The sequence below is a fragment of the Falco cherrug genome, chromosome 3, assembly GCF_023634085.1.
Source record: "Falco cherrug isolate bFalChe1 chromosome 3, bFalChe1.pri, whole genome shotgun sequence".
NCBI lineage: Eukaryota > Metazoa > Chordata > Aves > Falconiformes > Falconidae > Falco > Falco cherrug.
The window spans coordinates 113,118,349-113,144,105 of record NC_073699.1 but is presented as its reverse complement, the minus strand read 5'-3'; the positions used below and the strand labels follow the sequence as shown (position 1 = coordinate 113,144,105).

The 25,757-nt window shown below is 45.4% G+C and overlaps 3 protein-coding genes across 8 annotated transcripts; 1 reads left to right on the top strand and 2 right to left on the bottom strand.

The window, feature by feature from the left end:
• The first annotated feature begins 1,680 nt into the window (after window positions 1-1,680).
• Window positions 1,681-8,803, top strand: TARDBP (TAR DNA binding protein). The gene is made up of 6 exons (XM_055704219.1): window positions 1,681-1,832; window positions 2,228-2,480; window positions 3,236-3,399; window positions 4,026-4,166; window positions 4,866-5,036; window positions 5,413-8,803. The coding sequence occupies exons 2-6, from the start codon at window positions 2,243-2,245 to the stop codon at window positions 5,941-5,943; spliced, it is 1,245 nt and encodes a 414-aa protein (XP_055560194.1). The 5' UTR covers window positions 1,681-1,832; window positions 2,228-2,242; the 3' UTR covers window positions 5,944-8,803.
• Window positions 8,804-9,235: 432 nt separating this feature from the next.
• On the bottom strand, window positions 9,236-14,516 carry LOC129735546 (mannan-binding lectin serine protease 2-like). The gene is given in 8 exon segments (XM_055704222.1): window positions 9,236-9,645; window positions 9,648-9,716; window positions 10,959-10,974; window positions 10,976-11,020; window positions 11,022-11,047; window positions 11,823-11,907; window positions 13,601-13,746; window positions 14,332-14,516. Coding segments are annotated over 6 exon segments (546 nt in total). The 5' UTR covers window positions 11,845-11,907; window positions 13,601-13,746; window positions 14,332-14,516; the 3' UTR covers window positions 9,236-9,277.
• Window positions 14,517-17,567: 3,051 nt separating this feature from the next.
• On the bottom strand, window positions 17,568-24,033 carry LOC102051305 (MBL associated serine protease 2). 6 transcript variants are annotated; one of them, XM_027802266.2, is made up of 6 exons: window positions 23,906-24,033; window positions 23,394-23,613; window positions 21,859-22,036; window positions 21,497-21,628; window positions 18,662-18,742; window positions 17,568-18,185 (listed from the first exon to the last, which is right to left on the bottom strand). In XM_027802266.2, the coding sequence occupies exons 1-5, from the start codon at window positions 23,908-23,910 to the stop codon at window positions 18,684-18,686; spliced, it is 594 nt and encodes a 197-aa protein (XP_027658067.1). In that variant the 5' UTR covers window positions 23,911-24,033; the 3' UTR covers window positions 17,568-18,185; window positions 18,662-18,683. The 6 variants fall into 6 exon arrangements, with proteins under 6 accessions (XP_027658067.1, XP_027658066.1, XP_027658068.1 ...); XM_027802267.2 differs by having other exon boundaries at window positions 17,700-17,787; XM_027802265.2 differs by having other exon boundaries at window positions 17,568-18,742.
• Between the last annotated feature and the right edge of the window lie 1,724 nt (window positions 24,034-25,757).

Genomic DNA, 25,757 nt, shown 5'->3' with positions numbered 1-25,757 from the left:
ACAAACTTTGGTAAGCTACATGAGCAGAGAAGACTTGGCACAGTAGCCTAACTAGCAGTCCCTCCTGTGATTGCAGCTTAGGGAAAACATATGTAGATGGGCTCTTCTGCACATTTATCTCTCTTCCCCTCCACACACACACCACACACACACACACCCCCCCCAAAAAAAAAATATCAGGAAACTGGCAGCAAGAACATGAGTGTTCCTTAGCCATAATGGCTTTGGATTTCAGAAGTTTATCATACTCTATAATGAGATATAACCATTAAATCCTTCCATTAAGTAAGGGGAGATTGGGTCTAGAGGGGATTAAACCATGGTATAGCAAACACTTACTAGGTATTAAAGGGCTGGGCTAGAACTACTAGCTTTTTTTAACTTCTAGCGATCCTACAAAATGGTTTTATAGAAGGTCAGAGAGCAGGGCAGTGAAGGGGGTGGGTGGGGGACCCCACCCCAAACATCTGGAAGGCTTAATGAAAACATCAGTTCTAAGTGATGAACCAGGTGTGGGGGTGTCAGACACTAAATATGACATACAGAACAGAGCTGCTATGAAACTGTCGGCATTAGCCTGGTTCATCTAGTTCTTCCCAGGATGCCTGGGGAATGCCGGCAGGAGAGCTACAGGTGGAGGCATGCGAGATCAACCTTTCCTACCAAGCACTGAAAGATGCTATTCAAGTGGTAACATGCCACAGCCGGCATTGCACGTTCATGGCTTCAGCGCAGGAGGCAAACCCTCCTGCCAAGCATTACAGACAACCCGCAACGAGGGCGCTTCCAGGCTGATGCTCAGGTACTTCTGCGGCCTCTACTCGGCATCTGTTACCGTCACCTTCTGGGGAAAAGGCATCTTAGACGTGTGTGCGGTGTCTCCTGCCTGACCGAGAGCTCTCCTACGCCTGCGGCCGCTCACCGCAGGCTTCTCCCTAGCGATAGAGACCACTCACCTTCCCCGAACAAACTGCTTCATGGGGTCGGGCTTGTCAGAAAGGGCGGGGGCTGGTTTTAACCTTAAGTTGGGGGGGTTCTGGTTACAAATTAAGTGCGCCCGTACTTGTCTTTCTGCTAGCGGAGGTGGGAGGGTCGCCGCGCCCTGATGACCCTTTCCCCGTGGCGGGCGGTCCCTGTTGCCCGCAGGCCTGCGCCGGGCGCCGGAGGGGCTGCTCCGTGCGGCGGAGCCGGGGTCGCGACGGCCTTCGCAGGGCGCCCCATGACACCCCTGCGGCGTTTACCTCGGGCGGCGGCCGCTGCCAGGCCAGCGGCTCCTCACGCCGCCAGGCTGGCGCTGCCGGGACCCGCCTCGGCCCGGGCCGCTGGGGCGGCTCTGCCAGCATCGCCGCCGTTCACCGGGAACGGCCGGCCGGCGGGGCGGCGCTACCGGGGTCTCGGCCCGGGTGCGGCCGGGCCCTCCCGTCCCCGCCCGCGGAGGGGGCGATCCCACCGCCCCTTCCCGGCAGCTCCCGCGCTCGCGGCGCGCTGTGCGCAGGCGTGCCTGGGCCGCACCACCGGCCGCGCCGCTGGGGGGGGAGCGGACCCGGGGCCGCCCCTCCGTCTGCCGCCGCCGCCCCGAGAGCACAGCCTGCGGCCTCGACCAGCCGCGGGCGGCGCGGCGCTGGAGCGCGGCTGGGGCCCGCGGCGCTGCCGGCGGCCGAGCGCGCTCCGCTGCAGACCCTCCCCGCCGCCGGGAATGGTTCGCCCCGCAGCCCGGGCCGGCCTCTGAGGGGGGCCGCGGACGCCATTTTGTGCGGTGCTAGCGGAGGGCGGCGGGCCGGGGCGCGGCGGCGCTGAGGGGCTCCCGGAGACGCCGCTCCCTTCCCTGGCCGGTGAGCGGAGCGCGGCGGACACGCGTGGGGCCCGCGTGGGGCCCGCTCGGGCTGGGGTCGCCGGCGGGTGCTGGGGGGCCGCGCCCGGAGGTCGTAGGCAGGGGTGGGCCCTGGCAGGCGGCTCCCCCCGGCCCGTCACCCGCCCCGAGCCCGCTGCGCAGGCGGCGGCACGGGCAGTGCCGCCGTGCCGCGTCCTGGCTCGCGGGCCCTGGGACGGCCGTGTGCCGCTGCGGCAGGGCCCGAGGCTTTAAGGCCGAGGACGGGCGCGTCCCGCGGGCCCCCGCTGCGAGATAAATACCGCCAGGCGCGCACCCTAGGGCCGCAAGGACGAAAAGCAAATGGAGGGCAGCACGGCGGGTGCTTATGCCCGGCTTTCCCCCTCTCCTGTACTTTAGCAACTTCCAGCAAAGATGTCGGAGTATATCCGGGTGACGGAGGACGAGAACGATGAGCCCATCGAGATCCCCTCGGAGGACGACGGCACCGTGCTGCTGTCCACAGTGACCGCCCAGTTCCCCGGGGCGTGTGGGCTGCGCTACAGGAACCCGGTGTCGCAGTGCATGCGGGGGGTCCGGCTGGTGGAGGGCATTCTGCACGCGCCAGAAGCCGGATGGGGCAACCTGGTCTATGTTGTTAATTATCCCAAAGGTTTGTCTTCGTTCCTTCGGCTTTTTTTGTGCAAGCTTGCTTTTTCAGTCAGGAGGTCTGCGTGAGTCACTGCTAACTGAACATTCTCATTTACGGAAGATCAGCGATTTTATTCAGGTATCTGTCCTGCACAGTAGATTTGACCCCACTGAGTATTCAGGTGTGCAGTAAGATTTTTAACTCTCTATCCATACAAGCGCTGTAATGACAAAGTCTTGCGTTAGCCTTGGAGGGTTTACAGCCCTGTGTAGATCTTTGAAGACTGTGGAGTAATGGGATCTCTGTGTACTCACAGATGCTTCTCCTCAAGCCGTGGTTTGGTGTGAAGTACCACTGAAAAATTGCTCAGGAAAAGAGGAGCCTGACCGCCTGGTCCCCGCTCCCCCCTGCCCAGAAAAAGAGGGGATGGCAGTAAATTGCTAATGAAGTATTCTTGTTTAAAATTCCTGTCTTCTCCACATCCTTATAGGATTGTGAATTTACTGGGTAATACTTTAGTAGTAAACTAACACAGAACTAGCTCAGTCAGATTGCAGTTTGGAGGAGTGCTTAAGTGCAGACTGTTCTTTCTTCTCTGTGTACTGTTAGGCAGTTGGGTATGTATTATTGTAATAAGCTCCCAGCAGCTGGCATTTGTCCTTTGTAGTCTGTCCTTTTTCTCATCGTAGTCTATGGTTTTATAACATGCGGTTCATAATCAGTGGAAGCAATTCGCAGAGTTGAGGATGATGTCTAATGTACTGCTTTATATTCAGATAATAAGAGAAAAATGGATGAAACAGATGCATCATCAGCTGTGAAAGTGAAACGAGCAGTACAGAAGACTTCGGATTTAATAGTCTTGGGTCTTCCCTGGAAAACCACTGAACAAGACTTAAAGGAATATTTCAGTACGTTTGGAGAAGTTCTGATGGTGCAGGTAAAATCCTTTTGCAGCTCAAGGAGGGATATGAGGTAGAAATTGAGTAGAAACAGAGCCTTATAAACTCAGAGAAGATCTGAACCTTTGTCTCTCTTCCTGGGTTGCATTTTGTTCCATGAGCTGTATAGGTGCAGATGGTCAGGAGTGTTTGGGAGTGGCAGTTTATGCAGATCAGCTTAATGGGCACAGCCTTTTTAAGAGCTTTGTCATTTATATTAGTTATTAATTGTTGTAGCTGAGTATACGTATGTTCTCTGTGTGTGCGTGCTAAGGAATTAGAGGTTGCTGTGATGGGAGTGTTTACAAGACTGATAAACTCTCCAACAGAACTCTTTGATGGCAAAAGTCAGAAGACGAACCTGCCTCAGTTTTCTTCTGTCTTTGCACATGAGGTTTTTATCCTCCCAGAAGGGGGATCTCCCCTGGTCCTGATACACTGTATCAGGTTATGCCTGGGCTCAAGGCAAGCTAATAATTTTAATCTGTAGGTATCACAGGCCCCTGCTTTGTCTGTACAATATTAGAGTAATTTTTGTCAGAAAAGGTAGGCATATGTGGTGAGATAATAAAAACTTTTTTAAAAGTTTGTTGTTTGTTTTTTTTTTTTATGTTGCATGTCTTAGGTTAAGAAGGATATTAAAACTGGCCACTCAAAAGGTTTTGGTTTTGTTCGGTTTACGGATTATGAAACCCAGGTGAAAGTAATGTCTCAGCGGCACATGATAGATGGAAGATGGTGTGACTGTAAACTTCCCAATTCTAAGGTACTTTCATATTTATTGCTAGTTTTATTTTTACAAAATGCTTGAAGTGCGCTTCTTCAGCAGCTGTGTTAGGTGAGCAGATGAACAGATTAATAATCCTATCTTGGATGTGGCTTTTCAGTCTGCAAAATGGACAGGACAGGCTAGAGCAAGGACGGAGAACAGGCAGGTGGGTGAGCAGGAAGTCAGCAAGATGTGTTGGGGAAATAACTCCTGGGGAGGGGGGGGAATTACGTGCTGATTGACATCTGAAAATTAACGTGTTTTAGGTTCCAGCAGTACCTGCTTAACTTGTCTGCTCTGTGACTAAATGGAGAATAAAGCAAATGGAATAACTAACCTAGAGAAGATCAGAATGAGTGTTTGTTTCAATTCAAAACTGATCCTGTAGCTTCTGGTTTTCCTGTGTGTATATATGCCATTATTACCAACACAAAAAGTCTCCTGGAGTGGCCTTGTCACTGTATCACTCGCATCTTCATTTTCTTGTGACTCTGCTCCACCTGTACCAAGGTGCAGGCATGTTCTCTGAACAGAACTTTCGTTATTTTAAGTCTTTGATTTATAATGACAAAATTTCTTGGTCTTCAGTCCTCAGAACAAGCTAGATTAAAAAGGGCCCTTTAACATAATGCAACTGGGTTCCCCAGGATAGTTGTGATCTATTTTTTTCTCCCCACCCTGTTCAATTCTCTCCAGCAAAGTCCTGACGAACCTTTGCGCAGCAGAAAAGTGTTTGTTGGGCGCTGCACCGAGGACATGACGGCAGAGGAACTCCAACAGTTCTTTGCCCAGTACGGAGAAGTGTTAGATGTCTTCATTCCTAAACCCTTCCGAGCTTTTGCTTTTGTTACATTTGCAGATGATCAGGTACGTCTTCACATATTTTAACTTTGTATTTAGACAACCTACGTTTCAGTAGCTTGATAAAGCATTATTTCTGGAACTACGCATGGAATGCTTGTCCACTGTCTTGAGAATTCCAGTGGTATTAGCTTGATTTGGTCTGTTGGATTATCTAAGGTTACACTTTTCAGATGCTGTTGTAGAGATGGTTTTTATACTGCAGTTAGCGTAGTGAATGCAAAGATAAACCACTTCAAACAGGATTAAGTATATGCATATGCTTCCTTTGCAGGTTAACTATCTGCTCAGAATCATATGGGATTATTTTTTTGTCTTGTACTACAAACGTTTAAAACAAAGAAGTCTGACACACATTTAATCAATCCCTTATTTCTTATAGGTTGCCCAGTCTCTTTGTGGAGAGGACTTGATCATTAAAGGAATCAGCGTACATATATCCAATGCTGAACCTAAGCATAATAGCAATAGACAGTTAGAGAGAGGTGGAAGATTTGGTGGTAATCCGGGAGGCTTTGGGAATCAGGGGGGGTTTGGCAACAGCAGAGGAGGTGGGGGAGGACTGGGTAACAACCAGGGCAGTAACATGGGCGGAGGGATGAACTTCGGAGCCTTCAGCATCAACCCTGCCATGATGGCGGCAGCACAGGCAGCGCTGCAGAGCAGCTGGGGAATGATGGGCATGTTGGCTAGTCAGCAGAACCAGTCTGGGCCGTCGGGAAACAACCAGCCCCAAGGCAACATGCAGCGGGAGCAGAACCAGGGCTTTAGTTCAGGAAATAACTCGTACGGTGGCTCCAACTCGGGGGCAGCAATAGGCTGGGGTTCGGCCTCGAACACGGGCTCCAGCAGTGGGTTTAATGGAGGCTTTGGTTCAAGCATGGATTCCAAGTCGTCAGGCTGGGGAATGTAGACGCAGTGGGCTCTGATACTGACTCTATGGTGGGAAATCAAATTTTTCTAACTCATGGTAAGTATACTGTAAATTACATATATACTAAATTTTTCCAGATCAGTTTGTTCAGTGTGCAGTATATTCAGCAGTATTTTTGACATTTTTCTTTTTTTAAAAAAAAAAAGAAAAGAAAGGTAAAAGGAATTTTATAAGTTTTGTTACATATCTTGTTGGAATACTGAATGTTTGGAAGTGGACTGCTGTTTGCCCGATAGGTGAACTAACACTACAGTTGATAGGAAAGGTTTCTCCTGTAATACTTTATCCCTTACTTCCTGGCTACCTGAATTCTTTGCATGTTCAAAATGGAAACCATTGGTCAGAAACAGCATTCTCTCCCTCTTGTTTTTAATTTGATCCCACCATAAGACTCTCCAAGTACCCCAGTTGGAGAACACAGTGTCGTTTTTGTTTTGTGTTGTTTTTTTTTTAACACTGTCTCCCCTCCATACTAAAGTACGATATGAAGGCTTCATTTAATCTCTGCAGTTCATCTCATTTCAAATGTGTATGGAAGAAGCACTTCATTGAAAGCAGTGCTGTAAATATTCTGCCTTAGGAATACTTCTGTCTACATGCTTTCTCATCCAAGAATACTTCATCACACTGCACATGCTGCGTCTTAGACGGTGGGTGTTCCATTTTTATCCGCTACTCTTTATTTCATGGAGTCGTATCAACGCTATGAACGCAAGGCTGTGAGATGGAACCAGAAGGCTGTTTGAACTTTTGAAACCTTGTGTGGGATTGGTGGTGGTGCCGAGGCATGAGAGGGCTGGTATGTGCGAGATAAAGGAGAGAGCGCATGCAGAGACCTGGTGGTGCATTATGGGATTTTATTTTACTGGGCGAGATGTCTCTCAATCCTGTGGCTTTGGTGAGAGAGTGTGCGGAGAGCAATGATAGCAAATAAAGTACGAGTGTTTACTGCATTCAAAGGACATCCACATGTGGAAGACTTTAAGTGGGTTCTATACCTAGTTAATCAATTAGTTGAATGTGTTACGTGAAATGAATATTTGTATTTTTTTTCCCTTATGTCAACTGCTGTGAATGCTGTATGGTGTGTGGTTTTTTTTTTTTTTCTGTTAATGATCTGTAAGTGTGGTAATGTGAATTGAAGATGATGGGGTTCGTGAGGAGAACATTGAGCTTGTGGTGTGCTTTGCAGTAGCTCTTGCAGCAGAGATCACTAGCGAGCTCAGTGTGCCTCTTCAGGGTGGAAGCTCCACTGTCTGTAAGATATCCATAAGAATGCTGTTTGCTGCAGTTTCGTGTTTGGATGCTTTTTATAAGATTTGTCACTGTAGGAAATTCTTAAATAAAACTGATTTAAGTAATATGTGTCTTTGTTTTGCAGCCCTGAATGCAAAGAATTCATAGCAGTTAATTAATTTTACCCTTTTGAGATGAACTTCTGTAAAGCTTTTTTGCAGTAATGCAATTTGTTTCAGATAAGCATGCTCTAAAAGTTGGCAAGTCAAACGGAGCCACCGCTCATCATGTATCGGTACCTGACACCCAACTCTAAGCCACTGTATTTTTGCACTGTTCAGTGATACGTATATATCTAAAATCCAGTTCCCACACGGTTGGGTGCCCGCACCTAGAATGGTAAGCAGTTCCCTCCGGATTGCATCTGTACCAAGGAACGTTGCTTATTCGTTTAGGAGTTGGAGTTCCTCATCAGAAGTGGGTTGGGGGAGACAGACACTGACTGTCAAGATGTGTTTCTGTCCTACCCAGAGCATCGCCTCTGGGGCTGCAGGTTTTTAACTTGTTTCTTGACCAGTCCACTCACGGGCAGTAGGGTTCTGCAACACTCTGGGCCCAGAAGCAAGCTGTACTCGTGTTTAAAACTAGCCACAGGGGAGGCTGAACAAAGCATTAGTAAATGTACAGACTTTGACAGAAGTCTTAATCTGAAAAACTTAAGTTTATTGCAGGTGCAGAAGTGTCAAGAGGCAGCTTGTTAACAAAGGGCAGGATGTTTCAGCAGAAACCAGTGCAAGATTTCTGCTGGCAGTAAGAGCTTGAGGAACTGTTTAATCTACTTGTGCTAAAACCCTCTGAAGCTCAATCCAAATTTTTTAGATGCCATACTACTGTGGTATAGGTAGGGAAGTTCTGAATATCGATATTTAGACAGTTATTAACCTATGTAACTTTTAAAGTTGTATCTTCATTGCTGCATATTGTATTGAGGCTTGTGACTAGAAGACCATCTAAATAGTGGACAGAACTGCACTACTGTTAAGATTTTCCACTTGCAGTATTAAAAAAGCAGCTGGGTCTCAGTGTACATCTTAAAGGGTTTAAGGAGGGGTTCTGAACACTCAGGCTGAAAAGTAATTCCCACACCTTTGTTCCTATCCCACTGCAAAAAGTTGCTTAGATTTTTTTATTATTACTATTTCTGCACCTAAGTCAGAATAATCTCCAAACTCTGTACCATCTGTGAATTTTGCATTTTAGCACTTGCACTATTACCAGCTACTTCTGCTGAGTAACACTTAAAAATGGTATTCTTGGACCTCCAAAGACTAACTGTGACCCCCCCTGCAAGGAACTTCATGGTAAGTTTTTGTAATTAGCATGGCTTTAATTTTGTTTAAATTGTCCAGGTATAGGTTTTAACCTAAAGGTTAACCTTAAGGCTGGTTGGCAGCACTGAGTGGTCTTTGCTAGTAATTTTGGCCTTCCTTCACCCTCAGGCAGAATCGGTGAAAATTTTAGAATAATTCTCAAGTATTAGCAATATATTCTGCTTTGTGTACTCTAGTGTTTATAAGTGAGTAAATAAACTATTGAAAATGTGCTGAAGTGTTTGGAGTCTTGTTTTTTTGTTAAGACCCTTCAGTTATATTGTAGAAAGTGCAATACTCGTGAAAGAATGTGAGATGCGAGAAAGAGGAAGTTTACGTAAGCCGTAAGGGGATACATGTCATAGTCAAAACAAATTTTTATAACATGGTTTCTAATTTGTTTTGAGAATCTGTTGTCAGCTGACCATGTACATAAAAATCTGACTGTGAAAGCTTATTATATACTGTAAAACTGTGTTTAGAAAAAACTTTTTGCAGCTGACGGCAGGAATTTCACGGCAAGGGCTGTACAGCTGGTGCTGTGGGGGTTCATCAGCGAGTGTACGCGAGGGCACAGTGTGAGGTACCTGGATGCTCTGCACGCTTTTGCTGGTTGTGTGTTCATCCAAAAGCTGTGGGTCTTACAAGAATCCACGTAGCTCTACTTAAAAGAAAACAATATACTTTATTAATGCAATTTTGTAAATCTAAAGGTCTTTTAACAGCTGCTGGGACAGTTCTTCCCACCCCAACACAACTACCCCCTCACTTGCTTTCACTGGAAATCTCTCTTCTTTCCCTGCTAAACAAATAGCTGTGATGTTGGTACTAAGTCTTACCAACGCAGTATCATTGTCTAAGTTGACAAGACCATTTTTGTAACCTTCATGAATAAAATTTTTTTCTGCCTGGGCTGCTTCATAGCTAAATGAGCATTTATTCAAAATCTCTAATTTAATCCTCGAAGCTGAGGGGTTTCTTTGATCAACTACACCATGAGCAGCTGTTAGAACCCGGGTTTCACATGAAAGTGAACCACCTCCTACGAGCTCTGTAATTAACGTTACTTGCCAGGAAATTCTCCAGGCCTGGCTCGCCTTCCTCCATATATGTGCTCCACAGTTCCGCTTCGCTGCCTTCCACAAACTGCAAAACAAGGCAGCAATAACTGTTACACATTTTAAGATTTGGACACTGGATTATTATGCTTGTATGGATTAAATTAATTATTCTAAATGTAATTCCTAGATTGTTTTGGAGTGGCAAAATCACTTGCAAATGAGTATTTGATTTAGAGTACAATTTTCATTAGTACTACGTACATCCTTTGGAAAAGTTCTGTAATCAAGAAAGACAGTTTTGCTTTGGAATTTGGGCATGGAGAAGTAAGTGTATTTGTTCTGAATGTAGATTAAGGTAACTGGAATATATGGATATTCTAATCTAGAAAATAAGAGGAACAATTATGTTTTTACAGTGTAAGATGTTTCTCCCAAAACTCAGCCTTGGATCTTGAGTAATTTTGCAGCGTGACTAATTAAGCAGTCCAAGCATTAAAAATAAAAAATTAAAAAATGCCCAAGCCAGTACTCTGCAATAAGGGTGTTCAGTGGCTTTCTCCCCTCACAAATACTTCCTGTCAGAAACAATGCCAAGCAATTTAAAAGCAGCAATGATTTAGTTATTTATGAGACTGCGTTCTCCAAGAGAGAGCTGGAGTAAATGGAAGGTTCAGCTTTTTACTCTTCAAGGGGAACTGAACCAAGTTTCTGGCGTTCATCTGCAACAGGGAGCCTTGGGCAAGACTGAGGCCATCTTAACAGCTCCAGGGAGCGCCAGTGACACTGTATGGTTATGGTTACCGGAACCTTTTCGGTGGTGTTGGTGTTCTTCCCTGTTAAACAGCAGGTGCCGCACTTGCCATTTTGAAAATCAGAGTAACATAAAGGTGGTAATCTGATTTTGTAAATGAACATTCTACAGTGAAGTGGTTCTCCCTCATCAGCTTAAAGGTACTAAAAGAAAATCTGAATGCGCCGTGCTATCACAGCTGCTGCTTTACGTGAACAGTGGAATAGTGCAGCTGAGCAGCTCTGTTCAGAGCCTGCAGCTGTGGCTTGCAGCAGGCTGGTATTTAGGCAGAAGCGTCACAGAATGGAGCCTTGTTCCCTTCAGTGCAGGACACATGCCGGAGTTCTAACTCGGGTGCACGTTAAGCACGTTACTTCAAAGCAAGCGGTGTCCTTCAGTGCTGCACTACGTACAGTCTGCCTCACTCGCTCCTAACAAAGCGTGACCACGGACCAACAACTGCCAGCACCAGCTGCGAGCTTGCTCATGATTTTGCAATAACCGCTAATTCCAGCTGTTTGTACGTCCATGCATTACCTGGTTCACAGACGGGAAAGGGTCGTTTCTCCTTTGGAGCTTTTCCAGTACCCGTCATATCCATCCACTGCATATATATTTACCTGCATCTCACAGCAACCACAAAAATAAGAAAGTAAGTGAACAGGGCATCATTTAAAGCAACACACAAGTGACAGCCTACAGGTGCTGTTTTAGGTCTCCTTTGCATTTACTGCAGGCTTGTGGGAAGGTGACTCTGCATGACTTGCCCCATTCTGGCTCTTCACAGGATCTACTGCTACTACAAGAATGTGTTAAGCTCCCAGCCATTACTGCGTGACAGCTGGGGTACCCTTCTGTGTGCTTACCTGCACAGCAAATGCTGCTTCCCCGAGTTAACAGCCTGGTGGTGTGCTTCCAGAGGTCCTGCTGCCCTTCACAGGCAAGGCTGTGTAAGGCAGGGGTATTCGCTCTGCATGCCATCAGAATGCAGAACCACCAATTCTAACTTTAATAATTCTAATTCTAGACTACTAACGGACTAATTATGGATAAATTGTACCGGTACTTTAAGAGGACAGGTACTACATTTTTCTCCTACAATAACGTTAAGCAAATCTGCTGGGAGATTGTACACTATTTCTAAGGATGCTACCACTTTTTAAAAAAACTTTTTTCTTTTAAAATAACAAATCAGTTTTTATAGATTTTAAAATAATGGCAGAAATTGAAACATCTTCCAACTTACAAATACAAAATGCACTTTGACAAGAAATGGAATAGTTACCAAACAGAAGAAAATGTTTCCCATACTGCAACTTTTATCATTGTCTTTATAAAACCAATGTTTTAAATAAAAAGATTTACACAGACATTTTAAAATTTGCAAATCTAAATACTGACTTTTATTGATGCACTTTGCCATTGGTTTGTTCCAAGAGGCATCCTTCTGGCATTCCGCTACCAAAGACTTTACAACATTTTAATTCTGCAAGACACATGAACAGGAACAAAAGGTCAAATTAATTCCACATCAAACAGGGTTAATTACAGAAAAAAAACATGAGTTACATCTTTATTTGCTCATTCATAAGGGAAAAACAATAACCAGATTTTTATTTGCTTAAAGTGTACTGCTTTTCTGCACTACTTTCAGAGTGTGTAAAAAAACCTCTTACACCATCATCATATCTATCTAAAATTGGGTGCTAATAAAGGCCATGGTGTGTGGCTGTGAACGTGAGGGAGAGTTCCACAATCTGGAGGCTAATTTGTATGTGCGGTGTAGCAGTTCCAGCACTCACACCCGCCTTGTCACCAGCGATGATGGCGCACAGTGCTGGGCAGTGCATTCCAGGACCACCACAGATCGCAGCCTTTCTCCCTCCGTACACAGCCAGCCTTCCCGCTACTGGCACTGAACACCGACCCACACATCAGCTCAGTTATTCTGGGTTTCACACAAACAGCAAACGTGCAGCTCTCCAGTCAGCCTATAAAATAACCGCTGAGGTGAGCCTGTGCCTTCCTAACCCCGATTTTAAAATTTTATTGTAAGCATACACAGACAAGAGTATCTTCTGAAACTGCCTGCTGGGAAGCAGGATGTCACTAAGAAACTGTGAAATGTGGCATTCAGCAGGAATGACCAAGTATTCCAGTTTTAACTTCCCTGTAGAGATGTAGTAACAAATGAAAGAACATTAAAAATTCTTGCTACACCGACCTTGTGAAATCTTTCATAAAATAATTCCTTTCTTCCAACATAATTACAAGCAAATCTTAAGCAGCAGTGTTCAGAGAGCATCAGTATGGCCATACATGCACACAGGCTTACACAGAAATGTAATTCTTTGGGGAGGACATCAGAGAAAGGACAGCTGCTAACAAATTCAGTGTACTGAATACAACTCAGCCACCGTCCGCGAGCAACAGAAATTGTTGACGAGAAAAGGCACCTACATGCTTAATCCCTGAGAAATGAAGTCCAACAGGGCTAGGCTGACAGCGCCCTGGCTCGCCCGCGTCAAGGAGCCTCTATCCAATGTCACAGGAGCCGCACAGCGGTGCCCCAGAACGTACCACGCTTGCACTGGTGCGCGGTAACCATGGGGTGGTGCTTCAGGACTGGGACATGGCAAACCCGCAGCGGATCGGGGAACCGCACATTCCCCTTAGGAGCTGGTTGTTACTTACTGCTAAAGGCTCTTAGGGAAAAGCTGCCCTTTCTCTGCCCTTTCCCTACACTGTTTCACTCACATGGACACAGATCTACAATTACTGGGAACAAAAGAAAAAACTGGCCAAGGTAAGCTGTCACATCGAAGGTGTGCAGCTGCTTGCACACAGCCAGGCTATGCTGACAAGACAACCCAGCGTGTCTGTTGCCCAAACACGCATCTCATAACTCTTGACAAGTTGGGAAAATTGTTCCCTAAAACAAGATCATATGCCTGGACGTGGGCTGAACTGTAAGATCAGCTGGAATTCTGGAGCTCTCTAAAACGTTTACTTCAGAAGTAGGCTAACTAGTAGCTACATTGTTTAACAGGTATGCTACTGAAAACCAAGCATGAAACCACTGTTCCAAAGCGCTGCTATCTGGTTGCTATTCAGGCCTGTCAGCATGAAGTTCTGGGAACAGTCGGGACCTGGGAACTGAACCACCATCTCCTACCCACCTGGTGCCATATACTTCATCTTCCACCCCAGTGTGTGCTCCTGAGTACCCGTTATGAAAGCAGGACCCACAACACCAGCCTGTGTCTCGGTTTTTGCAGGCAGTCTTTCCACAGAATGGGCCAAATCGCTTTTTGGGTGTTCTAACCTGAAAAAAAATGAGAGAAGGCAGTCAGTCTGTCTTTACTGCTTCCCCCATGAGGTTTATGGAAGAACAAACTGATTTTAATACAATGGCTCCCTGAATTTCAATGATCCTTTTTTACAATATTTAAAAACAGAGGCAGGTGGTTAGAGTGATGGTTCATCACTCCAGTAACTCACAGTGGACCTTCTCTCCAAGCATCCTAAGTGCTACGGAATTCCTGGGAAGCAATCACTGGGTCCATTTTATAGATAAGTAAACTGAAAGCAAAAGATTTAACTGACTCCCCTGGCATCACTGATCTATGATAAGGGCAGAGGTTGTGATGAAATCTATGAAGTCATTACACATGTGTGTGCTCGGCTTTGTTTTTGGTGAACTTCCCAAACGAGGAAGGTGTTGGAAGAAAGAAAAAAAGGAAAAAAAAAAGCAAAACTGAAGGGACAAGAAGAAGAAATAAAGGAGGAAAGATATAGGGAGACAAAACTGTAAATTAACATGGCAAAATACAGGCTGAGGAAGATGCAGTAAAAGAACAGGGCCTGTCTCGCAAAAGCTGTGATAAAATGCAATAAACCTCATCTCTACCTTAAGGCGAGGACATCACAAGAGCACAACACTCCTGGCTGCGTGTCCACATTAAAGGTCTCCATGAATTCCAGCATGATCAGGAAGGCATTCTCTACCCGGACAGGTGGAGGGGTGAAGCACTGGATAGTCAGCACTGGTGATTTCTTCAGTTCTTTCTGTAACAACCTGGCTCAGACAGTGGGCTAGCAAAAAACACACCACAACAGAAAATGATGATCATAATTATATGAACTCAGTTCACCCATACTAGGTAAGCGTAGCAGATCTTTTTCTACACTAGTCTATCCCTTTGAGAAAGTTTCAGAGCCACAGTATCTACCCACCTATGCCATGAAGCTAGTCTCACACGTTTCACTAGGGGACATTTGTCACTGCTGAGAAAATTGCCCTCCTTCTCTCTGTGGCGGTGGGACCAGGGCACGATGTTACCCAGCCCTCCTGCCTCAGAAGTGGCGCAGGGAAGGACACTGGGAAACGCCACTTAAGATGGTCACAAGCCTGGAGGTCAGAAATAAGTGTGATAGCTGGAAGCTCATCAGAAACATTCTGAGGTGTTAAATTTGCAGCTTGTTTGCTGCACCAGAGTGCATAGTGGCAGGATAGCTATCAGCTCCTCAATTCCAGAAGCCTCTGAATGCAGCTTTCTTTTTAATGCCTCTGTTGCCAGACATTTAGAATGTAATTGTATTCTCTGAGCAAAACCAGCTGTGCCTCTTGCCGACACAATTGGAGCCACAAATGCTCCCTGCTGAAGAGAAGCAAGAAGGAACAGCCACAAGTGCCCCGAGGATCTCTGCTTGTTGACAGCATCTGATCACTGTGAAGTGGTGCTTTGATCAGCTGGGAACAAAGGCTTTATGATGTGCTGCAAAAGCTGTATGAGCAATCCTTTAATTGATGAGGAATGCTGGACTGGCTGATAACACCAGCATATTTTTGCACCACTGCGACACTGAATTAATTGTAAGAGGGAAATTGTTTGACTTTGAATTATATCCTCAAACACACCATGCTAACCTCCACCAACAAAAATGCCATCATCCAGTCACTAATTCCAGATTATCACCTAAAACAGACCACATAGTTTAAGATTGCCATTTTAATGGAATGGAAGTTGTGAATGAGAAAATGAACATTATTATCCCTTAACTAACCATGGATTTCATAAGCCAAGATTCTAGGCTCCTTTTACTTCAGAGAATGAAACTTGCTTCCACCTTACACCTATGCAATAGCCCCACTTGCTGCTACAGGAGGTATTTGGATACAAGTGTTTACTTGGAAAGGAAAGCAGGAACCGGTAAAAGGATAATATTTTTATTTCATGTTTGTGTGGCTCTTAGCACAACTGCAATACCACAACACAAGGAATGATGCACTTGGGTACCAAGTGTTTCTTTTAGCACAAGCTGTAATTTCAGAACAATCTTTCTCTGTCCGTCTCCCCAGAAAGTTATGAGCAGCTGCTTTTATTTGATGCAAACCTATCCATCACCCCAGTGACTGAGCATCTCTGTTTGTTCCACTCTGAATTCATTGTCCTAGGTTTTCAAACATAGCTGACAAATACACAGAGTAGAACAGTTAATAAACACCTAGAAATGCCTATTCTGTTAAAACTGAGCACTCTCCTAATTTTCAAATGCTGTCTGGAATGCCCCTCTTGGTCCAAAGAAGCTGAGAAAGCTCGACTAATTCACCTGGAGGTTCTGTCTGCCTCTGAATCCAGCCTAACAGCACACCACTTTGCACCAACAGAAATCAGCTGAGCTACAACAGGAATTAGATCTTTTCCTTTCATGCTATAGTTGCAGAGGATGATCAGCAAGCATGTTTTTTCCTTAATTGTTATTACCTCATTCTTCCCAGCTAAGTGCACGTTTCTGTAATTCCACTGATTGTGCCTCAAACTACAGAAACATTTGATGGCTATGTAGGAATAAAATGTCTTCCAGCACGCTCTCCTGAGCTGCTGCAGGTGCTGCTTAAAATACTGCCAGTGACACAGAGTTCACTGCCTCTCCCCAGGCTTTAAGGTCCCACTATAATGCTTCCCTCCACCTGCTGCAAGCCAGGCTAGGAAACACCCCAAAACCTACTTCACAGGCAGCAATATACTGCTCACTGCTATATAAGTGAAAAAAAAAAAATCTGCTTCTCTTAAAAACTGAAATTTCCTTACACTGCTAGTTATCTGTCCCAGCTCTACAGCCCCTACAGGAGTAGTCTGGAGGCAATTATAGGAAGAGAGGAATGAAAACATGAAATCCTTGGGTGTGAAAAAGACTCAGCAGGAAGTCTTACTAAGCATACAAGCCACAATATAATGAGTACTATCTTTACACCTCTAACTCCCTGATGAAATCATTAGGAAGTTAGAATCTCAAATCTTCTGCTAGCTCTGCATCAGAATCCTTTCGTATTACCTACAAAACCATTTTTCCCTGGGCTCAGCCCCTCCTTCAGGATATCACAAGTCTGCGCTTTCAGTCTGACAAGCTAAAATGTGCTCTCTGTCAAATTAGCAGCTTGGTTTTGTCTTAGATACTGAATGGAAGCCTTAACGCCCCTATCTGTAAATGGCGCTTAGGGACACGGTTTAGTGGTGGATTGGCAGTGTTAGGTTAACGGCTGGGCTCATGATCTTAAAGGTCTTTTCCAAACAAAATGGCTCTTTGACTCTATGGGATCTACTGTGTAAACAAGGGATACTCAGGTTGGTAAGGTTACATCCTCTCTTACAGGAGCCTCAGAGTTAGAAGACAGCAACACTTTGGCTTCTATTTACTGTAATGATCACATTATCTCCTTTCCTTCCTTAAAGTATGTTTAAAGGAATGTTATTAGACTAAAGCTCAGCATAAAAACATGTAAGAGAGAAAAGGTGGAGAAAAGACCACTGTGCAGTAACACATGCACACAACGCATATACACACGCGGAGACAGCCAACTGCTTATGACCAAACACTGTAGTTTCTGAAGGCCATTTGTAATAAAAGGGTAAAGGGACACATGATGAAATTAAAGGCTGAAAAACACAAACCTGATACAAAAACAGCATTAAGAAATACCATATAATTAATCTATGCAACATGCTGTCACGTGGAATTTAAGGCAAACTTATATATGCTTGTGCCCTAAGTTCAGCTTAAGCTAAGTAGCATACAGACAACCCCAGATCTATTGCCCAGGATTATGCTTCTGCATGGGAGTATACTTTAAAAATCACTTACTGAACTGTATCGTCCACTGAAGCACAAGATGCTGGCCAGTACCAAAGGCAGGAGACTCCACCGATGGCTCCTCAGCCCGGATACATTCTAGCAATGCTCTTCTAGAATTGTTCTGAGCTGCCCAGATGCTGGTCCAGAAGCTCTTTCAGGGTAGGGAATTCTCTGTGTTCTTGTAGCCAAAAAGCATCTCGCCTCTGCACAGAGCTGGGATCCCCACATGCTGTTACAGTACAAATAAGAACAGTGCCCCATTAATATCCCAGAAATTCAGAAAACTGGCCTTCACCTTGTTTTGAAGGACTAAAGGAGGAAGACAGAGACTAACAGTTCTTCATACTTCATTACATCTGTCTCCTTTAAAGTGAGTTTCCTAATTTTGATGTGAGATTTTCATAACACAGTTTGGAAAAATGTGAGTCAGCACCAATAAACTTTCTTGACTTGTGCTCACCTGAGTAGCTGAAACTAGCTGACTCAACAGAAGATACTCTGCTAGTCCAAAGGAATTTGCAGCTTGAAGATTAAAAAGCTTACACTGGACCTTGCTTTTTTCCTCATATCTCCTGGACGTGGCCACTGGGAGCTCCCTTTGTCAGGACAGTATTTTTTTCCATAAGTCTGCAAGCAAGAAAGTCATAAACTAGCCAGCACAAAAAAGATCAAATAATTTTTTAACATCTGTCATCAGAAATGCTGTCCCTTGACTTCTCAGTCCAAGCTTTAGAGCTGTCCAGAGAGTGCTCAATTATGCTTAGGCTGTACTTTTATTAGAATCATAGCAAGCTCTTTGCCAGGGGATTGAACTCTGAAAAATGACCCCCTCAAAACTTGCAAGCCCATTGTCAGTGGCTCATTAGGCCTCCAATGAAAGGTGGGTCATAAATGCTATCACCTAGCCATGACAAAATTTCAAGTGCTTTTGCTCATAGTTCACTCTGACCACGGAACAGCTTCTGAACAGGATTAAATACAGCAGAAGTAAGCCTTGGTAACTGCTTGCCCAGCCACTCTACCCCCAGATCAGTTCTCCGCAGCATCCACCTTCTATGACACTTACTAAGCATCTTCCCAGTAAGTCAAGGCAGTGATGTTACCTCTTGTTTTGCAGATGGATGTTCAAAGCTGGTATGAAGTGACTTGCCCAAGGTAACACAGAAGTCTGCAAATGCATTGACCTGAAAGGAGTCAAGTGGCTCATCTAAAAGACTCTCCATCCCCTCCCATGGTTACGTGGAAAAGGGTCCCTCCTCCATTTACTCCAGGCACTAAAGAGTGGACATGGGGTTGGAGAAACTGAGCCTCGTAAATTACCATTAAAAGCAACTCCTGCTAAATTGCAGAAACAAGGAAATGCTGGTCGACTAATGCTCCCTTAATCCCTCAAACTTTTTAAATAAAGACCTGTTTTATCTTCAGCAGTTCACCTACAGCTGCTCAGCTCTGACTTGTTAACCTCTTGCAATAATCATCATGTTGGGGAGCTCTAGTCACTGACAAGTACGGAGCACAGTATTTCTCCATATGTTTTAAGAAGATAGTCCCTGCCTAAAGAGGGTACAGTCTAAAGGACAACAAATGGATATAATGTGGAGCAGCGAGAGGCACTGTAAGGGACTGAGAGTGTCAATTAAGCCACAAGCCACTGTGCTGAAGAACAGCATTCCTTGTGTTGCATCTGTCACGTTGAAGGCACCGCTGCCGTCCTTTGTATGAAAGCAAGACACCTAAACTGCCCTGGCGACATTCATATTACTTTACCAAACCCCTGGAACTCTGAAGCTTTGCTCACCAGAATGCACTGCAGCTATAATGCTAAGTTCCCAATGGGAGATACAGCCAGAGTCACAAAATTTGGGTCAAAAAAAAATTCAAACCTTTTCAAAGAGTGAATGAGCTTTGAATATAAATAGTTTCAATCTACAAGTCTGGGTGCAGTCAAGAGCAAATCTGAAAGGAATATCAGGGAACAAATGGGTGGTTCTGGTCTTGTTGCCTGACCTCCCATAGTTCTGAAAACTGCAACAAGAGCTGGACAAGAAATTCAAGTCTTCAGGTAGCTGCGATGCTCAGAGGCCTTTCACAATGGCTTCTCTTTTACCAGCTCCTGCCTGATCTACCTTCTTTTTTGCCTAGTAACACATGGGAACTGCAAGAAAATGAATGCCCCAGAGGCTGTCATCAGCTTTCAACAAGGAACAGCCTCTTTATTGTCTGCAGGAGGCAGATCTGAAAGGCAAGGAACCAAGACATACAAGTCACCAAGCAAGAAAAGCCTGCAGCCCTTGGGTGGACTGCAACAGGCAGGTCAGGAGGGAGGGCAAACCAGCTCTTCCCAGCACATCTGTCTCCATCTCTGCCTAAGCGAGCAGAAGCTTAATTATCTCACGCTGGAAAATAGAGAAAAAAAGAGCCTGTCAGTATCAGCCTGCTCAGACAGAAGCACAAAAATCAAAGGGGCAGCTTTTGCCCTCATCTCATGGAGGCGACCTGCAGAGACCTTTGCTTTGCAGCCCAGCCCAGTGGCTGGAGCATCTTCAGTGCCTGAATCTAAAGGCCTCTGAAATGTGAACAGCTGCACCACAGTAATCCCCAGTGCCCACATCTCCAGCCATCAGGGTAGCCCAGCCCTTCAATATTGCTGATAAGCTCCCTCTGCTAGAGTTATGTTCAAGGAGGGGAGCATAACTGTGCACACATGAATGGTCAATGCAAAGCTGCTAGTCTGCACAGTTATTCATTTTGCACCTTCACATTAAGACCAGGGACAAGCTTTATAGCATAAGTAAATCCATATGCTTGTGCTAAAAGCCGTTGCTTTTGGAAGGGGAGGCTGAAAGAATAGGTCTGTTCCAATACACTGGAGATATGAGGAATCCTGAATTAGACCCAGGCAGCCGTGGCTGGAGAGAATTTTTAACAGAATGGAGTTGGGAAGCTAAATGCCAAGGCAGCCTTAAGCACGGTAAGTTAGATCCAATCCTGCATTTCAGCACCAGGGAGATCAAACCAACTATCTTCCCACCTATGACAAAACACTTAGTGAGCAGTGTGTGTGCTGTTTTTTTTTCAGACAGGATTCAGCTCCAGGTGGGCAAAGTTGCACCCACCAAGGATGAATCTGACACCACGTGTGGGCACATGTTTCACTCCAAAGCGAATCCTGAGGTGCTGATCAGTGTGCTGATTCAGACAGACGCTTTGCTGCCTGAAATAAGCTTTCCCTAGCTGTGAAGTGAGAAGCAGAGCTGAGCAGAAGCCAACTAGGTAAACCTCACGCTGTATGCCCTTCTGAACAAAAGATCTGTGCCTGGCCTTGTCTCCCATGTAACGAGTGGATCACTGTATCTGGTGTCAGCAATATGTGGACCATGCTGCTTCTTGGCCTGTGTCCTTCTAGGGACGGTAAGCAAACTGTTTCTCCGTGAGACTTCACACTCTATTGTTAGTTTTTCCAATGTATCTACTAACTTGGGTCCGGAATACCCTGTATCTCAGTACCCTGGAAGCAAGATACAGTTTTGCAAGGCTGGCTGCACTGGCAGCCATGAAGACTGGAAGTGTCTGTGGAAGTTCAAGCCCAGTTTCTTGCTTCTCTGTGCAGCCCGTCTAAAGCTGAACCCAGGTGCGTGCTGTGCCTAAGAAGTAACCAAAACCAACTGGCAACGTACCACTTTACTGCACACAGTACTGCTGTCCCTAACAGCAGCAATTAGCCCACAGCCCCTCTGCAAACCCTGGTTTGTGTAGAGCACAGTCTGCTCACAGCCCTGACTAACCCCCGGTACCTTCTTCCAGCTGTACCAGGCACGTAGGGAATACTGAAAACAACGATGGAAAACCCACAGCTTTCACCTCAATGCTAGTATCAAGACTGGGTTTAAGCAGATGTTGTAGGTAGGGAAGTATCTCCTGGTCTAGCAAGAACTCACCTGTGCATGTCCTCTTGTTTTCATGCAGTGTGTAGTCAGTCCGACAGCTGCAATAGTAGCCCCCCACATAGTTGTGACAGTGATGATTGCAGAGGGGTTCACCGTCAAACAGCTGTTTGCACTCATCAATATCTAATGGGTGAAGCACAGAATTAGGCAACCAACACCCTTCAACAACATTGTCTCAGTCTGAGCCACTCTATGTTTGCCTTTGCCTGCTGTGCCCTTTGGCATCTGCCTCCGTACGATGAGACTGCCTTCTCCCACCTAACGCCAGCAGCCACAGCGTATGAGAGCGGAGGGAAGCACCAACGCCACCACGGCTGCATCTCTTCTACCTACAAGAAGGACTGGTCTCTTACCTTCAGCAGCATAAAAGGCCTCAAAGCCTGTGAATAGTTTCTCATTGGAGTAATCAGACCGAAACACTACCATGAGGTTGTTGTCAACGGAGACGTATGTCTTGTTGCCCGGAGCCTCCTCCGTGTCCGTACTATCCTTTCCACACAGCGTAGCCAAGGTCCTCCCACCAGAGCTCAGCTGTGAAATGGGCAAATGTACCAGATGAGCACAGGGCTTTGCTCTTCCCAACCTGCTGCCACAGCTTGGAAAGCATGTGTTTAACGGTGTGAGAAAGGAGGCTTGCATGCTCTCAAAAGGTGCTTCTGGAGGTCAGTCCAAATCCAGATCCAGATAAGATTTCCCTTATTTTGTGTGACTTAAGCCCATAATTTTGTCTCCCTTTTTCCTTTCAGAGGCCCATATAAAGCTGTGATACCAGCCTGGGCTACCAGCACAATGCTTTCTTTATAATGCTCTTGTTAACTTGGTGCTTTCAGCGACAGTCAGATCTTGGTAAAACCAGAGACAACTGGGGTAAAAACGTTTCATACACTGACAAATCCAAAGGTATAGTAAGAGATCTCTTTAAACTAGTGACTCGCTCTGTGATTAATTTATTCCACTTCTGGCTCCTCATTTATCTCATGTTTTTAGTACAAGAGAAATGTTCTCATACATGAGGTTCATGTTGTACATGGTAGTGATAGTACCGTGTACTACAGACCTACCAGAAATGAGTACTCTGTCCTGCCCAAAGGGAAATTACATGAGGAACAACATGGATTTGGGGAATGGGAGCAACTTGCCCTATAAAAGAATGGAAATGAGATCTTCCTAAATGGCAACAAGGCTGCCCGATCTAAGTACTGCTGATGCACTGGTTCTGCATACTCCCTGTGACACAGCTTCCTCTTTAACGTGTGTCAGGTCCATGCAAACGACAGAAAGAGGGCAGAGGCAGCATGGCCTCAAACCGTGACAGGGCTGCCCGGATTAGAGCACATGCCAGCAGCACATGGAGTACAAATCTTTCAGGGACACCACTTATCACTCAAAGGCTTCCAGTATCTTTGTTTCTTTTCCTGAGGTTGCTTCTCACATTAGCCAGCAAACACACCATTGCAAGTGTTGCAAGTGCATGTTTAGACAAGCTGACAGTATCTTGTTTAGACTATCGGTTACACTTTAAGGTCTCTCATACTCTGTGTAAAGCAGTACTTGTCAATTTAAAACACATACTGTAACTTCAGCAAAACGAAGCTCAAATGTTGTTTTGGGCAAAATTTCAAGCCTTTTGCTTCACAAGAGGGGAATCAGAATTTTCTGAGCAGAAACAACTCCAGTTTCAGATGTTCCAACCCAACAACCAGTTCTATTTCCTGGTCCCGTGGGCCTCAATAAACACATAATTTAGAAATCAGCTGAGCCTGAACTTTACTAGCAGACTAGAATCAAGTGCAATCACAGTTACGTTGGGCCCTGCGTGTGTCCAGAATCACATATACACAGTTTTTAACAACCTAGCCTGCTACACATTGCCCTGCCCTACACATACCTTCACATAATCGTATTCACACAGGTAGGACAGCTCCAGATTGAAATGGGTGAAGTAGATACGGACAGAATATCCCTTGGGGACAGTAATATTCCAGATCCTCTCCTTGTGATTTGGGTAGACATTTGGGAAGTTGGGGGATGTGATCCTCCCATACATTTTCTGCAGCACAATGCTACTGCTTACTCCACTGTAAAGCACAGATAGCAAGACAAACAGCCTGTGTCAAAGGAACAGAGATTAATGGAGAAAGAGTGAGCACCAACTCAGATCATATCCCAAAACCCACACGTCCCAGTTGCTATTCTCGACACAAATCAGTTATCTCAGCGCTAGAGGAAATCCTCATGTCCAACACCCTTCTCATTCAAAACCAGAAGAAATCGGGAGGTATCAGTGGAGTCATACTGTAGTAACAGCTAAACAAGATGAGGATCACCCTCGTGCCTTCTCAGGCCTGCAGAAAACCAAGTGGCCAGAGGAGCTGGGGAGGTCCCTGCGACTGCACTCACCTCATATCGTCTTGCTCTCCTGTCTGAGCCTGCTCAGCTCTGAGCCCTGGGGAAGGAATCTCTTCTGATGTATTTGCATTTGGGGGTGGATGTATTTATTGTGTGCGCTCTGCTGTGTTTGTCTGGATGTTGAACTCTGATGTTTATCTCCCTTCCACCCCCTTCAGCCTCCCGAGTTCTGGGAACAGCAATCACTAGAAACCAGGCTTGTTTTCAGCCCATGAGGCCTCAGTCAATGACAAGGAGAGGCAGACAGAGATGGAGTGGATGGATTAGGAATGCTGCAGGCTCTTGGAGGGAGCCGTAGTATCATAGCTCTGCAGGAAGGCAGGCAGTGGGAGGAGGTACAGAGTGGCTCCAGACAGTGTCTGCATGGGGGAGTGAGGGAGGCTGGGCAATGCTCTTTCTCTCTAACCAACTGATCTACAATTGCTATTAATGCAAATGACATATTACTGGAAGTACAGTTTTTTCCATTGTCAGAGCAGGAAGGTGATGAAAACAAAATAATGGGGCACATTACAGGATTTCAGAGCAGCAAGTGAGTCTGGCTAGATGGTTCTGTGTAATGGGGCAGGAATACTCAGGCAACACAACACCACAGCACAGAAGTTCCAGAGATGCAAAGTCTCCCAGTTCCCAGCTGCATAGTTTAATCCAGTACAAGCTTGTGTTGACCAAAACCTGCTCCATACCTTGTTCATACGTATAGATTGCTTTTTATTCTGTCCATCCTGGAACACCCACAAGGTGAAACGATACTTAATAAATTTCTATCTTTTGAACCTGGCTTGCTACAGAAACAAGACAAAAATCCTCTGTGCTCACATCTGCCTGTGTAACCTAGCTTACTAACTTTAAAAGCCCAACAGTCAATTTCTACCAAATCTGGCAGAAAAGAAGCAGTTCCAAGGGTATCAGTGCAACGGAGACAGACAGTTGAATGAAAATGAACTCCTATTACCAGGGATTCTCTTGAGGAAAAGCCGGAAAAATTAACTCAAATTTCTTTTAAACATTCGTGGATCCACACAGGGGTTTCACTCTGCTGTCAGACCCCAGGGAATCCACCTGAGAAAGCCAATGCTACAGGACATAAAGCTTTATTAATTCCACTGCTTGCAGACTGCTTCTTTCCAAGTCAGCCTTTAGGTTTCCCACAAAACTCCTATTCCAGTGCATACAGAGACAGGCCTAAATTTACAGAGAGCGAAAAGCCAGCTATCTTAACGCTGAACCTAGGTCCCACCTTTTCCCTGACAAAAATGGACAGAGGGCAGGGAACCTGATTTGCAGCAGGGAACAGACTACTGCACTGCACATACAGGAAATCTATACCGAGATATCCTGTAATTAAATGGACACCTTTTGATACTCATTTTTGAACAGCCAAAAAATCATTACCCCAGGCAGTGAAGCTGGTGCTGGCAGGAAAGCAGGAGTTATTATATGAACAAAACTAAAGCCAATAAACCATCCAGCAGCAGGCTGCAAACAGAAAACACCATTTAATAAAAGTGAAGGAGAAACCAGCAGCAGTAATAATTACTTGCATAGCAGCAGCACCTACAAGCATTGTTAATGGAGAAGAACCCAGAGGGGACTAGCTTTTCCCATGGCCCACTAGCTGCTAAAAAGATCCTATCAACACATGCAAGATGTGGACTTTACACTGGTTAGAAAAGAGAAAAGAGAAAGAAAATTTTGCAAAAAAAATAATTAAAATCAACCTGTGCCTAACTGAGCTGGTGCCTGGTTCCCACAGACACAAATACTTCCAGAAGCATCCCACATCAGGCTTCCTGCTCAGTTTAGTAGCAAAGGCATGGAGAGTCAATTCTAATCCTAGGTC

Bases quoted from the DNA above. Each gene is read 5' to 3' on its own strand.
- TARDBP (XM_055704219.1), top strand. From the start codon at position 2,243: ATGTCGGAGTATATCCGGGTGACGGAGGACGAGAACGATGAGCCCATC. The intron at 3,400-4,025 runs GTAAAATCCTTT...TGCATGTCTTAG, and splicing joins GAGAAGTTCTGATGGTGCAG to GTTAAGAAGGATATTAAAAC. The intron at 5,037-5,412 runs GTACGTCTTCAC...TATTTCTTATAG, and splicing joins TTACATTTGCAGATGATCAG to GTTGCCCAGTCTCTTTGTGG.
- LOC102051305 (XM_027802261.2), bottom strand. The intron at 22,037-23,393 runs GTATGTGTAGGG...CCCATTTCACAG, and splicing joins GTGAATACGATTATGTGAAG to CTGAGCTCTGGTGGGAGGAC. The intron at 21,629-21,858 runs GTAAGAGACCAG...TTCACCCATTAG, and splicing joins GGCCTTTTATGCTGCTGAAG to ATATTGATGAGTGCAAACAG.